At 42.9% G+C, this 18124-nt stretch overlaps 1 protein-coding gene across 1 annotated transcript in view; it reads right to left on the bottom strand.

Annotated features, from left to right (window-relative positions):
* Nucleotides 1-18124, bottom strand: part of MCRS1 (microspherule protein 1) — a 1081536-nt gene that overhangs the window by 828885 nt on the left and 234527 nt on the right. Inside the window, exon 11 of the mRNA XM_044083711.1 lies at nucleotides 15048-15186. Coding sequence (XP_043939646.1) covers nucleotides 15048-15186 — 139 coding nt within the window. The remainder of the gene's footprint in view (nucleotides 1-15047; nucleotides 15187-18124) is intronic.

Genomic DNA, 18124 nt, shown 5'->3' on the forward strand with positions numbered 1-18124 from the left:
TCAGAAACCCTCCTAGCCGACGTAATGGCCACTAGGAGGGCTGTCTTCCAGGATAAGAACTTCAAATCTACTGATGCTGCAGGTTCAAAGAGGGGAGCAACTATGGCCTGCAAAACCAAGGTAAGGTCCCAAGGAGGAAAGTACACTTTTGTACCTACCATAAATGTAGATGTCCGATAGGTATGCATCTGCAGTCATAACATGTGGGTTGTCCTGCCTCAGGCAGCCCTTCGGTCGGCCGGATTCCAAAGTCTGGGTCTGGCCTCGGCTGATGTCGCACTTTGCCCGACGGCAGAGCGTCTGGGGTATAAAAGCATCAGCCGACGCCATATTCCTCAGTGTTTCTTGCCCCAGATGCCCTCTAGGAAGGCTAAATTTGGAGAAATGCAATAAAGTCCAAACATTTTCAAAAATATATACACATACATATAAATATATATATATATATATATATATATATATATATATATATATATATATGTATATATATATATATACATATATATATATATATATATATATATATCTATATATATATATATATATATACACACATATATATATATATACACACACAAATACACCATAATAGATCCCCCAGCTAGCTAATAGAGGGGTAAGCACACTAGGAATACCACAGAGGGGAAGGAGGGAGGGTAAACCTGACTGCAGATGCATACCTATCGGACATCAACATTTATGGTAGGTACAAAACTGTACTATGTCCTTCAAGGATGCATCTGCAGTCATAACATATGGGTAGAATACCACAGCCAATCTGGGGGTGGAGGTACTAAGAAAAGGATGGTGTAGTTAAGATACCCTGCAGGACTGCTGTAGCAAAACCTGCTCTGGATCTGGAGTATAAAGGTAAATTGTAATGCTTGGCAAATGTATGCACGGAGCTCCATGTAGCAGCTTCTAAAATGTCCTTGGTAGCCACCCCTCTTAGGAAGGCTGTAGTGGTGGCTGTGGGTGCTCGTGGAATGAGGTCTAATGTTTGCAGGAACAGTCTTTCCATGAAAGGAGTAACAAAAACGAATGCAATTTCCTATCCATTTTGAAATTGTCTGTTTGGAAATTGCTTTTCCTTGTGCCCCAGCAGCATATGCTACAAACAGTTGGTCAGTCTTTCTGTAACTTTTAGTTCTGTCCAAATAGTAGCGTAATTGTCTGTGTATATCCAGAGTGTGCAGAAGTTTCTCCCCTTTATTTTGTGGATTTGGGAAGAATGTAGTCAAGTGAATTGCTTGGTTCAAGGATACCCTAGATACCACCTTTGGCATAAAAGTAGGATTGGTTCTCAATGAAACTCTGTCTTAATGGAAAATAAGAAATGGCTGCACTGCCATTAAAGCCTGTAACTCAGATACTCTTCTTGCTGAAGTTATGGCCAGAAGGAATGCAGTTTTCCAAGACAGAAACTGTAGATCCGCCGATGCTGCTGGTTCAAAGGGAGGAAGTGTTAGTTTCTCCAGCACAAAGTTAAGGTCCCAAGTAGGTAAAGGTGGTTTCCTTGGAGGATTGATGTTTTTGATTCCTCTCAGTAATTGTCTTAAGAGAGGGTGCGAGAAGATTGGAAGATCAACATTGTATTCTGCTGAAATTGCTGAGGCATGTATCTTAATGGAAGAATAAGACAGGCCATTGTGGAACAATTCTGCTAAGTATTCCAGTATATGCGCCATGCTCATCACAGTCACATCTAGGCCTTTTGTTGTGTTCCAAATGAGAAATCTTTTCCATTTTGCTGAGTATGCCTTCCTTGTGGAAGGCCGGCGAGCTTCCATAATAATGTCCTTTACTCTCTGTGATAAGCTATTCTGAGGAGGGGTCATGGTATTCGCCAGGCAGTTAGCTGCAAGGTTTTCAAGTTGGGATGCAGGATTTTGAAATTGTTCTGCGTCAGAAGAAGTGGCCATAGGGGGAGAGGCCACGGTTTTGTCTGACATGCTCTTCAACAGTGGGTACCAGTGCTGCCTTGGCCAGTATGGAGCTATCAGAATCACTCTTGGCTGTTCTGCCCTGATCTTCAGTAAAACCTTGGACATTAATGGGAGCGGTGGGAAAGCATAGACTTTTAGAGCTTTCCAGCTGAAAGAGAGAGTCCACCTTCCATGCTTGTGGGTGGTATGTCCTTGAGCAGAATGTCTTCAGTTGATGATTGTGGGGTGAGGCGAACAGATCTATCTCCGGCCTTCCCCATGATTGTGTTATGAGTAAGAAGATGTCTGGGTGCAGCATCCATTCGTGTGCATCCATGGTAGTTCTGCTTAAGCTGTCTGTCAGTGTATTGTCTTTCCCTGGCACAAACTGGGACTGTAGTTGTATGTTGAGTTTCAAACAAAGTTCCCATAGCTTCATGGCCAGTCTGCATAGAGGGTAGGAATGCGTGCCTCCTTGCTTGTTTATGTACCACATAACTGTAGTGTCTGTCCTTATTAACAGGTGGCCTTGATGAAGGAAAGGTTTGAAGGCCTCGATGGCGTGTATCACTGCCAGCATTTCCTTTTGGTTTATGTGCATGCGTTGCTGTCCTTGAGACCATAGCCCTTGAATACATTTGTCCTCCATGTGTGCTCCCCAACCTCGGTCTGAAGCGTCCGTGGTGATGGTTTGGTTTGCTTTTGGTTTGTTGAAAGGCAACCCTCTGTTGGACTGGCAGGCTTGAGCCCACCACAGGAATTCCTTTTGAAGGCAAGGAATGAGTGGGATCAAGGTTTCTAAACTGTGACTGTGCTGAGTCCATACACTCCTTAGGTACCATTGCCAGCATTTCCTTTTGGTTTATGTGCATGCGTTGCTGTCCTTGTGACCATAGCCCTTGAATACATTTGTCCTCCATGTGTGCTCCCCAACCTCGGTCTGAAGCGTCCGTGGTGATGGTTTGGTTTGCTTTTGGTTTGTTGAAAGGCAACCCTCTGTTGGACTGGCAGGCTTGAGCCCACCACAGGAATTCCTTTTGAAGGCAAGGAATGAGTGGGATCAAGGTTTCTAAACTGTGACTGTGCTGAGTCCATACACTCCTTAGGTACCATTGCAATTTTCTCATATGCAGCCTGGCTTGTGGAAAATTATGCAGGATGCCATGTAACCCAGGGCCTGCAGGATTTTCCTTGCAGTCAGCTGAGTTTGTCTTGTCAGATTCTTGAAGTAATCCGGAAGTTTTCTGTTTTTCTTCTGTGAGAAAGGCCATTTGGGTGGTTGTGTCTAGATCTGCACCCAAAAAGGTTATTCTTTGGGATGGAACAAGTCTTGATTTTTGGATGTTGACTGTGTATCCCAAGGCCTGTAATAGGTGAATGGCATAGTCCAAGTCCTTTAACAAATTTTCCTTGCTGTCCGCTTGAATAAGGCAGTCGTCCAGATATGGGTAGATTTGAATCTACCTGAAGAGTGCAATTACTGATGCCAGGCATTTCGTGAATACTCTGGGCGCAGTAGATAAGCCAAAGGGCAATGCTGAGAATTGATAATGCTCTGATCCTGCAAGAAATCGGAGGTGTCTTCTGCAACTTTGTCGAATAGGGACATGCAGGTATGAGATATAGAGTCACCAGCCAAGACTACTTGCCCAGCATGGGAAGAAGTTGCTGTAGGGTCAGCATCTTGAATTTTGGCACAATGAGGTAAGTATTCAGTGTGGACAGGTCGAGAATAGGCCTCCATTGATTTTCTTTTCTTGGAACAAGGAATAATCTGGAATAAAACCCTTGGCCTTGTTCTGAAAGAGGTACCTTTTCTATGGCTTTCATTTGTATTAATTTGTTGATTTGCTTCAAAGCCTCTGCCCTCTGATTTGGTGGCAGGTCTGGCATTCCTTTTCTTTTTGGCAATGTGTGGAAATGGAACCTGTATCCTTTGTCTATTATTTGCAGTGTCCATGTGTCCCTTGTGATGTAATGCCAATTTTTTGAGAATAAAGAAAGCTTTCCGCCCAATGGTGCTTCTAATTGAGCCCTGGTCGGCGGAGTCAAAATAAAGTCATTGAGTCTGTCCTGGGGTAGCAGTTGCTGTTGTTGTTCCTGCACTACCTCTCTGGTTGGGAGGCTGCCACTGACGGCCTCTGTAGGAGCTTCTAGCTTGCCCTCTGCCTCTGGCACTGCCTCTCTGGGATTTGTCCGAGTCCGGAAAGGACCAATTCTTAGTAGGCCAATTTCTGCTGAATCTCTGTGGTTGTACTTGCAGAAAGTCCTTGACTGTTTGCACAGATTTTGCCTTTTCTTCAAACTTCTTTAAGACCTCCTGAGCCGAGAAACCAAATAATTTTTGTTTTTCCATTGGAGCATCCAGGAGCTTAGCTTTAACATGGTCTGGTAAAGATTGTTCCTTCAACCAGGCATGCCTACATATAACTGCCCCTGTCATAGCTGACCTACATGAAGCTTCCAGTGCATCATAACCACACTGCAAAAAATGGTTGCTAACCTGCTGTGAGTTGTGTACCAGATCCTGAAGTGATTTATGGTCAAGGGGTTCAGAAGAGGAAAGCTTCTTATGCAATTCATCTAATAAATACTCTTGGTACTGAATCATATGAAATTGACAATTTAATGTCCTCATGGAAAGAGTTGCAGAAGTATATACTTTCTTTCCCCATCTCTCTAAAGCTCTAGACTCCCTTTCAGAAGGAAGAGGATTTTTAGCAGTGGCAGCTGCAACCCCTTTTGGGGCCTGGGCAATAGTTTCTGGGTCTGCAGAGTGGGCCTTGTACAGATGTAGATGAGAATCCGGGACCCTGTAGTACCTATCAGGTCTGGCAGGAGCCGGAGGGAGGGAATCAGGGGCTGTACTAGCATCAGAGTACACATCATCAATAACATTCAAAACAGGAGGTATAGCTAAAGGCCTATGCTGAGGTAAATGTAAAAAGGTCCTTAATCTCTTTCTAGAATCAGAAAATTCCTGGCCCTGCCATTGAAAATGTTCTCTCAGAGTGCAGTGTCTCACCAAATGAAAATTCTTCAGGAGGGGAGGCCGAAGGAATAGATTGTTCAGCATCAGAATCCTCGTAGGCCGAATAAGCCTCCTCCTGGTGATCTGACAACACAGATCCATCCGTAGACTCATCTGAAAAGTGGGGGTCAGAGGGCTCAGCCCTGGGCCTTTTGTCTGGTGGTGGTTGAGAGCCCCTGTCCGGGTGAGGTTGAGAACCTCTAATTAAAGAGATAAGATCCTCTGCTAGGCTGAGAATCAGAGCCAGAAGGTCTCTGAGAGGTAACCTTGGGAGGCAAAGCTTTAGCAAGTTTAGCAGCTTTAGCCCTAGAAAAGGCCTTAATGGACATGGATGCAGGGGTCTGGCTGCACCACGTGCAGGAGTAGACTTGTCTAAAGGAATGGTGTCGGACATTTCCTGGACACCGGTTTCAGTGGGTAATTCAATAACCGACTCGGCCGGGGCCTCCAGGGCCGAGGTAGTCGGTTGCGTGGATTCGGTTAAAGGAAGCACCGAGGACTCTGTTTCGGCCGAAACAGACACTCGCGGCATGCCTAACCGTGGTTTCAGCCGAAACCGCGGGCCACGGGTGTCGGTCCTTGTCCTTCCGTTTTTTCACCACATGCGAAGTCGGAGTCTCCAACGGCATTTTGTACGCAAAATTAGCCCCAAAGAATTCCTCTGCAAACTCCGACAGATGTCTACGAGTTCGTCGGTTGAAGGAAGCACAGGCTGAGCAGGCCGAGACGTCGTGGTCTGGGCCTAAGCAAGGGAGGCAGTAAGAGTGGAAATCCCTATGAGGTATTTGTTTCCCACAAGTTAAACAATTATTTACTTTATCTGACATCGGCTGAGGCAAGAAAGAGTCCCCAACGGGGTACTTAGCTTTCAAGTCTTCGGTAGCTGAATCACAGGAGCTGGCCGACCGGCACTTGCGAACTGCTTCTGCTTCGGGCACCACGCGGCAAGAAAGACTGAGGAAGATGGCGTCGGCTGATGCTTTTATACCCCAGACGCTCTGACGTCGGGGAAAGTGCGACATCAGCCGAGGCCAGACCCAGACTTTGGAATCCGGCTGACCGAAGGGCTGCCTGAGGCAGGACAACCCATATGTTATGACTGCAGATGCATCCTTGAAGGACATCAGAGTTCTTAATTGGAGGACGCAAAAGAAAAGTGCCTTTAAGAAAACCCTTACACAGTCTAGAAGAGGGCAGGGCATTCCTGTTTTCACCAACATGGAAATTCAAAATAGCTGCCAGTTGCAATTTCACAGTGGAAGAACTAGCCCCTTGCTGAAAAATGCTGGCTAAGAAATCCAACACTGCAGAGACAAGGGCTGTAAAAGGATTCAGGTTTCTGTGAAGCCCAAATAGAGAATAGTTTACATTTACTGCACTAAATCTTCTTAGTGGAAGACTTTTGAGTCGCCGGTAGAATAGTTTTCACTGAAGACGAAAGACCGGGGAGTCCTGGCAATCAAGGGAACTAGAGCAACCAAGCTGTCAGCTTGAGGCTGTCCAGGTTGGGCAGACAGGTGCCCGAGGGATGAGAAATGAGATCCAGGCAGGGATCTAGAATCCAGGAAGGAGCTAGAACATGAGACCAGAGGAAGGGGAACCAGACTTGACGAGGTCAGAACGGGGCAATGAGGATCACCTTGCACCTCAGTCGGCAAGCTTTCTGAAGAAACTTCAGAATGAGTGGTAATGGGAGATAAGCATACAGTAATCCGGGAGGCCAAGCATGGACTACAGCATCTCTAGGGGGTCCCCTGGTGTGGGAATCAGAGCAAAGAACTCGTTGCACTTTGCGTTGGAAGGAGATGCGAAGAGATTGCAGCAAGGCTGACCCCACGCAAGGAAGATCTCCTCAGCTAGCGACTATTTCAGAGACCACTTGTATGGCATTGGAAAAGCCCGACTCAATCTGTCCGCTTAAATGTTGGGAGCGTCCTGGGATGTGCATTGCAATCAGAAACCAATTGGTGGAGATCGCCCACTCCCATACTCTCATGGCCTCGCGACACAGAGGGTAAGATCTGGTTCCTCCCTGTTTGTTGATGTACCAGACAACAGACATGTTATCTGACTGAATTGCAATCATACCGGGAGGAAGAACAGTGTGGAAGGCTTGCAATGCTAAAAGCAATGCTCTCATCTCCAATCTGGTCTCGATCTGGGACCACGTGCCTTGGACCGTCCTCCCCAGATAATGCCCCCCCCCCACCAGAGCTGGGAGGCATCCATGGCCACTGTGGCTGGAATAAATGGGCGTCCCGCCGAGTGACGCTCTGCTGATTTGAACTGGGTATTCCATGGGAAGATCTAGCCAAGACCACTGTACGGCTAGATTCCACTGTAGAACACGCATGTGAAGACGCGCATAGTTGAGGATAGAAATTGCTGCAGCCATAGAGCCCAAGGCTCTGAGAACGTCGGCCGCCTTCGATAACCTGGGGCCTAAGAAGCCCTTAGACTTTGGACCCTGTCTGGAGTTAGAAAGACTTTCAGTTGAAGGGTGTCCAGCCAAGCCCCGATAAAGTGCAATATCTGTACTGGGGCCAAGAGGGACTTGGGAACATTGATTGTAATACTTAGCTGGTCCGCAAGATGAAGGAAGGAGTCTCTGGCTTGGCAAAGATGACGACTGGTGGAAGCAGCGAGGAGCCAATCATCTAGGTAAGGGAATACCTGAATCCCCTAAAGCCTCAGGTGAGCCACTACAACTGCCATTACCTTGGTAAAACACCCTGAGGGCTGTGGTGAGACCAAAGGGTAGGGCTCTGAACTGGAAATGACTAGCTCCCAGCCGGAAGCGAAGGAATCTCCTAGAGCTTCTGTAAATCTTGATGTGGTAGCAAGCGTCCTGGAGGTCTATCGAGCACATCCAGTCGCATTCTTGAAGATAAGGTAGAATGGACTGCAAGGCAAACATCTGGAATTTGTTTGGCAACAGCCAGGTTTAAGGTTGACAGGTCCAAAATGGGTCTGAGGTCCCCCGTCTTTTTTAGTATTAAAAAAAACCTGGAGTAAATGCCTGACCCGGACTGATCGGCATTGAGGTATCCCCTCCAGAGGGAGAGGGGGCCTGGCAAGACTCCCATCTGGATTTTGATCCGAATAAATCTCATCATCCTGTCCATATCCATTTCAGAGAGACTCAAAGTAGAGTGCGAGGAAGTGACAGACTTGGATCTGGCTGGTCATTGGGAGGATCTGGAGGAAGGCCTCTGCTCCAAAGGCTCAGTCGGCTCCGGGGAGAATCTGGGGGAGCGGAGTCAAGGAGACCGTCTTGATACCTGGGAAGGTGGCTAGGGAAGGACTCCTGATCTGGTGACCGTTTACGGGGCCTATCCCCTTTCTTCAATCTGTCTCTCCCTCTCTGTATCATATCTTTTGTCTCTCCCTTTCGCATCCCCCTCAGCAGGGCTAGCGGGAGGATGAGTCTCAGCCTGAGGGGGGGGGTTGGGCGGGAGTTGCAGAAGCCAAGGCTGAAGTGTCCAAAGTGGAAGCTGGGAGTAGACCCTTTGCCACCAGTTTGCCCTTCCTATCTTTCAGGGCCCTCAAGTAAAAACCAGCACACACTGCACTGTGCGGATAAAATGGGCTATGCCCAGGCAAACGCACAGTGTGACCATCCGCCGGTGAAAGCTTATGGCCACACACTGTGCATTTTTTTAAGGAGGTTTCGCCTGTTCAGACATTCCAAAAAGCAGCCACACCTAAATGCCAACACACTATAGGGAAGGGCCTACACAATAACTACCTCAACTAAAAACTTTTTTTTTGTAACCGACGAACAAGCGTTTAGTGAGAGGAAGGGGAACTAACTGAGAAAACTCTCTACACACAAAAATATACCAAAAAGCACTTACAATAACCCTAAGGCTCAGAGCTACGGAGACCACGATGCTGATGCACGAAGTGGCAAACAAGATCTGGGAGAAGGCAGGAGAAGGTGGTGGGTTATGGGTAAGGGGGAAGAGCTTGGAGCTCTGAGCAGATGCTTGTAAAGTTGCCAGCTCGGATCCGATATGGCTCTGAATACCCACAGGCTGCAGATAAAATTAAGTTAACTACTTCAGATTATGAGATTTTGCCCAAGTTGCTGCAGTACAAATGTTAGCCAGAAAAGCTGCAGAAATGGCTACAGACCTTGTAGAATGAGCTTTAATAGTATTTGGAAGGGGTCTTATTTGAATTATAAATGTAAGATATACATAGTGTAAGCCACTTAGATAAAGTAACCTTTCTGACTGGCTGACCTTTTTTTAATATCAGATGAGCGGATCTGATTTTCTAAACTCAGGGGTCCTATGCAAGTAGAAATGTAACTGTCTATTAACATCTAGGAGATGCAGAAAATATTCTCCTTTATTTTGGAAGTGAGGGAAGAAAACTGGCAACTCTGTAGTTTGGCTGAGGTTACTTTCTGACAACCTTTGGTAGAAGAGGGGTTTGTGCATAAAAAAACTTTGTCCTTATGAAAAATTAGGTTTGGGGGATTGATAGAGAAGGCTTGCAATTCGGAAACTCTTCTGTCTGAATAGCCACTAAAAAGAGCATTTTCCAGGAGAGATTTTTCAACTCGCATGTTGCTGATGGTTTAAAGAGGGGACAGATTATGTTAGACAAAATGAAATTAAGATCTCAGGGAGATGCTGGATTTTTGTATTGTGGTCTTATCATAGCAGTTCCTTTCAAAAAGGCTTTACAAAGTCTGTGTGACATGATTCCACAACCATTTTCCCCTGATATGAGATTTGGAAATTGCTGCCAACTGGACTACCAGTAGCTGCAGCAGCTCCTTCACTGAAAAGTTCTGCCAAGAACTCTAAGACAGATTGTAATGGCACAGTAAAGGGATCTGATTGTTGTTGGTCCAGAGATAAACATGACTACATAACTTCAACTGTTCAGAATTTCGGAGGAATGCCCAGATTTGTCTCTCATGCTTTTGGTCTGTCCCTCAAAATTTGTGGTCTTCTGGCAAATCACTGAGAATTGCAGACATTAAACAATAACAGACTAAGTTACAGACAATGCATGCTACTGCAAAATCTGCTACTCTAACTAAATTTATTAATACCACGCTTTTTTTGAATCTGTCCCAATTTTGGGCCTTTGTTCCTCCATTATTTTTTTACTTTGACCCTGACTCTTGTACCAACAGGTGGAACGGTATGATGCTCACTGATACAGATATGGAAAAGGATGCTGCTCTCCAAGTCAATATGATCTTTTCACCATGACAAAGACTCAATTAATGTTCTACTTGTTTGTTAAATGAAAGTTATGTACCTATCATTATAATAGATCCTTGTTGTCCTATTTTCATCTGGTTCAAACTTAGGGACTCTGAGCAGATTTGGATCTGGCCTTGGCAACTTCAAACCTTTAGATCCAGAGGTCTGGCTCCTCCCCTACCAGCAATTCTGCCTCCACATTCTAATAACCTCAGATCAAGTTTGTCCCATTTAAGAATATACTTTAGTAATAAGATACATACATACAGATAGATACAGGTATGTATCAGTGGGAAAGGAAAGATAATGTCAGTTGGAAAATTTCTGTACTAACCTGTTGACGGTAGAGACGGATGAAAACAGGACAACATGGATCCATTGTTATGTAAGTACATAACGTTTATATCAGATGTTACCATTTTCGTCTGATTCAACATCTGGGACAGAATCCCTAGCTACATGATTTCCTGGGTGGACTTACTGAAAGATATTTCTGAGCACAACAAAGCTGGAGGAGGAATGAGCTCTCTGGATTGTATACCCAGTTTAGAGTGAGAAACAAAGGTGTGCCTGGTCATCCCATGTAGCAGCTGCACAAAATCTCATCAATTAAAAAAAGGTGTTGAAAAACTGCTGAAGTTGGCACAGCTCTCATGGAATGAGCTTTAACTTTTTTGGAAAGTTTTAGACCCAATTTTTCATAAATATACAGCTTGATAATCGTCTTGAAAGAGTGATCTTGGAAGCTCCTTATCCCAGCTTAGATTTAGAGAATGCAATAAATACTCTCCTTCCTAAAGATCTTTATTCTCTGTAAATAAAATTTGAGTTGCCTATAAACATCAAGCAGATGAAGTGTGTACTCTCCTTTGTTAGAGCAATTTGGAAAGAAGACAGGTAAATTGATGGTTTGATTTATGATGAGTCGGAAGCCACCTTAGGAATGAAAGAGGGATTTGTTTAAAAAAAAAACTCTGGTGGTTTGCATGAAAGGGCTTGAAGTACTAAAATCCTCTTAGCAGAAGTGACTGCCACTAAAAATAGTTTTCTATGTCAAACACTATAATGTTCACTGAGTCTGCTTGTTCAAAGGGGGGACTGTGTGAAACACTGAAGTATAACCATGATGTTCCAAAGAGGGACATATCTCCAATAAGTGGTTGAAGAAAAGCTCCTTTAAGAAAGGCTTTAGACACCTTTAAAGCAACTTATAGCAGTCTCATTATGACTTATGTGAAAATTTGAGATGGCTGCCAGTTGAACGACTTGAATATTTCTGAAAAAGTTCAAACAGAAACTCTAGAACACTGGAAAAGGGAGCTGAAAAGACCTTCCCCCAAATCTCACAAAGAATTTTTTTTTCTAACTGCTCTGAAATACTTTTCTAGTGCTTATTTTTGTGAAGCAAAAAGAATATAAACATTTTCTGTCAATTTCATGTTCCTGGCCATCCCAAGAATTGGAAAAAGCAAGTGGTTAATTTGTTGGGAAATACTAAGTCTTCTGCTAGGCCCTTTGGCTTATCTGCTTCCTTCTCCAAGATGCAAGTTAGGATTTGCCAAGACCATTCTACAGTGGTTCTTGGTATCTTTTCCTTTTCACCTTCCATATGTTGTAAGCTAGGGTACTCTACCTATATAGCCAAGGCTACTGCAGTATTGATCAATATGATGACCATGGTACAGCTTTGTAAGTAAATTTACCATAAGATTAGATTTTCAGATGATCACTGCTGCAGTAGCTGCTTCCTCCCTCCACCCCCCTTCTTTATGCCAGGGTGTAGACATGTTTTGTTATTCCTAGCATTGTCCTTTTAGGGATCAGCCGCCTCCTCCCTCGTCAGGAAAGCTCTGAAGGGCTTGGCATTCAGACTTGTCTTCTAGTCAGTTTAGCTCAAGCTGCCTGAAAGTAAGGGTGAGTGAAACGTGCCCTAAAGCTTTGGAAGGGGCCGGCTGTTATATCCTTGGCACGATATAACCCATATAGCTAAGGCTACTGCAGCAGTGATCAATATGACAAACATCTGCCTGTAGCAGTAAAAACAGTCAAGAATGATGGAAGCTCAGTGATGCACAGGGATAAAAAGTCCAGACTACTGCACATGCCCCAAGTTCAAGTAGTGGCTCCAACACTTGTAGAAGGCTAGAAAAGAGGGGAGGAGTAAAGAAACTACACCTGCTCACCTCTTCTTGGGGAGGTGGAGAATGACATCTCAGCTAAATACAGGCTACTACTATTAACCCTAGTGCAGACAGGGGCTTAAGAGGCAGCTATGGTGTGTATGCAGCAAGTATAAGGGACAGTTCCATCCCTGGCCCAGAGTTGAAGTACTCTTCAGGCTATGGCTCATAGCAAAGTACAACTTATATCAACTGTGTGATATGAAAGGGGTAGGTAGGACCATAACACAACCCTACTTCCACTAGCAGCTATAGAAGCTATCTGATCAGTATTCCCCCACTGACTTCAGTTCACCAATATCTGCAAAACTAGTGACCTCAACATGTACGTTTCTGGCTATAGCTACATAAGTAAGGAGGGTAAAAAGCTCATGAGGGAACACTGAACTTCACAGTGAACAACTTATTTCGGCTTTTTCCCGTTTAGGGGTCGCCACAGCAGATCACCCGTCCGCTCATGATTGGCAGTGGAGTTTTAGTGTCGAGTTGCCAGCCTGGCACCCAACCTTCCACAGAAGGGGCACACATGCACGCACTTACACCTAGGGCCAATTTAGAGTGTCCAATCCACCTACAGCATGTCTTTGGGATGTGGGAGGAAACCGAAGCACCCGGAGAAAACCAACGCGACCACAGGGAGGACATGCAGACTCCACACAGAAGGCACCCCAGCCGAGGATCGAACCGGAGAACCTCTTGCTGTGAGGTGACAACGCTAACCGCTGCACCACCGCAGCCGCCCTGAACTTCACAGTGAACTATCAACCCAAATTACAAAACAGGCAAACTGCTAAAAGAATCCTAACAGACTTTAAATAAAACACTTCAGTTGATTAGGAGTGGAATTACTATTACACAGTTAAAATAACTTAGTAAAGAAAATAAATGTGCAAGACTAAAACTACGGTTGAAAATAATGTGAAAATGAAGGGGAAAGTGAACATGTATAACAGAAACAACAAAGAAATTGAAGAGGCATCCATATAGCACCTAGGAGGAGCCAAGCAGCTCAAATTAAAGCCTTGTGCACTGTACAAGATCAAAATGAGAAACCTATAGCATTTAATCAAATTTGCAGGCTACATGGAGGCAAGAATCAATATACAAAGTATGAAAAAAAAAATCACAGAAATAGCATATTCCTGAAACTTAGACAGAAAAAATATGAAATGTTTGTCAGCACCGTAGAACTCCAAAAGCAGAGCAGTGTACTGAGTGGAACCTGCTGGTCTGAAAATGCATTTGCCATCAATGAAGTTAACTTTTTTTAGTAACAGACTCTTGACGCATCAGTTTGAGTCATCTCTCAATAAACCATTTTCCTGAAACAAATACAAAAGTATGAAAAAAAATCACAGAAATAGCATATTCCTGAATATAATAAGATGGGTTGACAACTGACTCACTGACAGAACCCACACTGTAAAAGTTGCAGACTCCAAATCTGATCTCAAAGCAGTGACAAGTAGAGTACCACAGGGTTCTGTCCTGGGACCTCTCCTGTTTGGTATCTACTTCTCTGAAGTACAGACCAACACAGAAGGCCTCTGGCTAACGAAGTTCGCAGATGACTGCAAACTAGGAGCTATAGTCAAGTCCCCAAATGATGTGGACATCCTACAGAACGGCCTCGCGCTCAATGCCAAAAAGTGCAGTGTCATCCCCTTTGGTAAAAACTCTATACCCATGAACTACCACATAGGCAGCAATCTATTTAACACTGAATGTGGGATAAGAGACCTTGGAACCTAGGTGGACAGTAGTCTCTCCTTTGATAGTCACCGCCACAGTAGTCATGAAGCCCTATGTGGCACACCTCATAAAAGGGTTCTCATCCAGGGAAAAAAAGAGGTCATTGTTCCCCTCTACTCGACACTCATTAGACCCATTATAGAGTACAACACCCCTTTTGGAATGTGTCTCTCAAAGACATCTGCAGCAGCTGGAAAGGCCACAGAAGTACCTCATAAAGAGGATTACTGGCCTCAAACAAATGCCCTACACTGACTGCCTCAAAAAATTACAGCTTTACTCAATAGCATATCGCCTACTCAGAGGTAATCTCTGCCTAACATATAAAGCTATGTCAAACCCAGAGCTGTTGGACATGTTACACCTAAAGAAATCCCAATCCCTCCGAGCTACACGTTCTAGGGACCTAAACCTTGTCACCACAATAAAACAGGTCATGCTGGAGGGATAGCTTCCTGTCCCAGAGAGAGACTTCCCATACTCTGGAACAGGCTACTCATCTATGTCAAGCAAAGTTCTTCATTAGCACTCCAAGAAAAATCTTGATGAGTGAATGGGAAATAGGAAATACACCCTGGGGATCACTTCTTTGTCTCTGCTCGACAGTGGCACAGGAAAATAACTTTCTTGGGTGGTGTAAGCCAGGGAACCTTGTTGGCTAGGCTTATGTAGGCCCTTAGGCCGATAGCATAGTACCTACCTATGAACTTTATACTTTATCCACTCACACGTTCAATGAATTGTTAAGACACGCACTCTCGTTTGCACAAGAGGGATAATAGCTCATATGCCCCTTTATTTGTAGGACAAAGATTTATCAAGACACTACTTTAGTGTTTTAGGCACCACTCTATTTTACTTCTAAAGTTTCACAACTACAGAAGCTCCATACACATCTCCATACCACAGCAAACTGTTGAAAACAACTTACCAGTCTGGTCCTCTAAAAGATAGTACTGCTTCATAAGTTGCCAGTGAACCTGCAGTGATTTAGCCGTTCTTGATGGATAAAAAACATCTGGATGTTTATGCAGCAACTCCTGGAATGTCTCCAAATTAGGCTGACTGGTCTGGAAAAAGAAGAAAGCTAACATATAACAGTATATATTATCAATAACACACAATGTCTTAAAACACACAATAACTATTACAGACTACATAAAAATAGGGGTAACTTACAATGACTAGTTACTCTGCTTCAAAGTAAACCCAGATTTGAGATACGGCTGGAAGAGGAGGCACAGACTGAGCACTCATCTGACTGCTCTCCTGCACATGTCGGGGGCAGGCAAGTAGGTATGTTGCCATCAGATACAATTATCAATACTAAGCTGATAACCAGTAGAGAGTGGAAATGCAGCTGTGCCACACACTCCAGCATTCATGAGGCATGAGCAGACAGACTGATGCTTATGTCTATGTCTTCGGCATCACATGACCTTTCCACAGCCAGCTAAGTATGAAACAAACTGTAACAAAGGATGAAAAGCTGACACCACCTCCTAGTCTTGACTGCTGTGGTTCTTCAAGAACCAACTAAGGGCATTCCATAAAATGTCTAAGTGAAAGGATGTTGAAATAGTTACCCTACTCAGAAAAGGAGTCAGAACGGTACCAAAGGCAAGATAAGATAGAAAGAGACTGGCTGATAACAAATGTTGCCACAAAGCATGTCCCTTCAGAGTAAATCAATACTTTATTTTATTTATTGCATTTGTTGAAAAGGAAAGTCCAACTGGGCACAGAAATACTTTTTTTTCAGTGGAGGTCTGGGGAGAAAACCTCTAAAAGGTACATATTACATAAAGATTTGTACACAATATAGAAAATATACAGCATTTTGCAAGAGTAAACATGGTCTATTGAATAAGATAGTTTGTAAAAGTTCAGACATGGTACAGAAAAGTTAATGAATAATATTCTGAAAAGTCCATATGGTAATGCAGTCATTGCAGGTAGTACAATAAGACAGATATAGATTATTGTTTTGAGCAAAGGAAAATGTTGAGCATAATTCAATATAAAGAAATTCAGTAGACCAGTAGCACTGTAAATCTATACAGACATACATTTCAGTGGACTAGTAGGCATTGTGCACATCACTAAGCAGTTTCACAATAAACTTTCTGCAGCAGTCTGTACTAATTTTCTAAAATTTACTTATAAAACAAGCACTGTGAAAGTAGACTATTTAGATGCAACTATACATGAGTTGTTGGACAAAAGAAAATGTAATTCTACACTATACAGAAGAGAGACCTTTTGTGACATACTAATATTTTACCAGCGCCCATCCTTATAAACAGAAACGTAATATCATAAAAGGTCAATTAATAAAAGCCTCTAGAATGGTATGAGGACTTTTGATAGAACACGATTTTATCAAAAAGATATTTCTGAAGAAAAGAATCCTGGAAGGATGGCTGAAGAGGTCCTTAGAGAGGTATTAGAGGGTAGAAAAGATAAATATTCTCCTATATTGGGTAGTAAAGCGATATCCTCGGTGAACTTAAATCTAAACCCTGCAGGAGAAAAAGGAAGATAGGCCTACTGGGAGCTAACTAACAGTAAAAATGCTGCTAAAGTAAAGGAAATAGAGAAATATTGGGAGCTATTTAGGAATTTTTCAGAGGAATCTAAGATTTTTGCACAACCTATAAAATTTATATACAAAAAGGGTATGAACGTGAAAGAAATGTATGAATTAAAAAAGAGAAATGATAAAAGTGCAAGAAAAGGGATAAGGAAAATGGGCACTTATAGATGTGGAAGATGCCCACAATGAATATTTGTAAGTAATACTGATAGCATTTATATCCCTAGCAGATATGTGTTAATAAAAGTAAAACAATTTCACAACTGTGAAAACGTGGGTTTAATTTATTTAACTATGTGTGGACCCTGCCAAGGATTCTATGTGGGAAAGACTGAAAGAGCCTTAAAGAAATGCATATATGAACATCAGTATAGCATAACAAAAAACAGAACAATGCTGAATTCAAACATACTATAAATTTGTAAGCAAGCTAGACTCACATTTTTGTGTTCTGGAGGCTATAACTATGAATACAAGGAGAGGCCCCTTGGGAGGAGACCACAGAACACAGAAATATATTGGCAGATAGCACTACAAGCAAATGAAACCCCAGGAATGAACAACATATCACTGGTACCTGTGCTTAAGTTAAGACCAGCAAAACTTTAAGGGTTTCAAACATTAATAACAAAAATTTTCCTGAATTCAATTATATCACCTTGAGATATTTCCTTACAAAGCATTATCAGTTTGCATATAGTACACCATGAAACACTAATACATTTTTGTAATTTAATTTCATTCTTACCTGTAACTTTTTTTGAGGTTTTAAACTGTGTGACTATTTGATGTGAGGTATAACATTTTATCTACACTCTATAACTAATTATATCCATTTATAGGGAAAATTTAGTGCAGATCCTCTACGAATTATATGCTTGATACTTTTTTTTTTTTATATTTAACGTGAACTGTTTCCATATGATATGATTTTATATTTATGACATTTTTAGTTTGTTTGTTAGTGTATGCCATTAGAATTAGATATACTTCTTGTAGAAGCATGAACTAATTGTTTAATGAATTCCATTTAGAGTACTTAAACACAGCAACTTTGTTTGAAGTGTGATCTGATGAAGTCCCAGTATCCTAGGGGAGAAAAATGCGGTGGTTAAGTTAATGCATTTTGCCTTTTGTGGTGCATGCTACATTTTACGTGCTGGGGAGCAGTTAATAATCATCATATTTTGGATTAAGAGCCTCATCTTCTCCGTTTGCCCCCGCTGTGCTCAATTTCTTGGTGCAGTTTCATAATAAAGACATAAAACAGACAGTTGCAGAAAGGCATCAATTTTTGCTTTAGTTGTTTTTTTTTTTTTTAATGCTAGGCAGCAGCTTTTGCAGTAGAGAAAATAACTGAGGTACTACAAGTGATTGAAATTGTGAAGGAGAGGAGATGAAGGGGAAAAGAT

Source organism: Protopterus annectens, chromosome 9.part0 (assembly GCF_019279795.1).
Source record: "Protopterus annectens isolate FY-2018-M chromosome 9.part0, PAN1.0, whole genome shotgun sequence".
Lineage (NCBI taxonomy): Eukaryota > Metazoa > Chordata > Ceratodontiformes > Protopteridae > Protopterus > Protopterus annectens.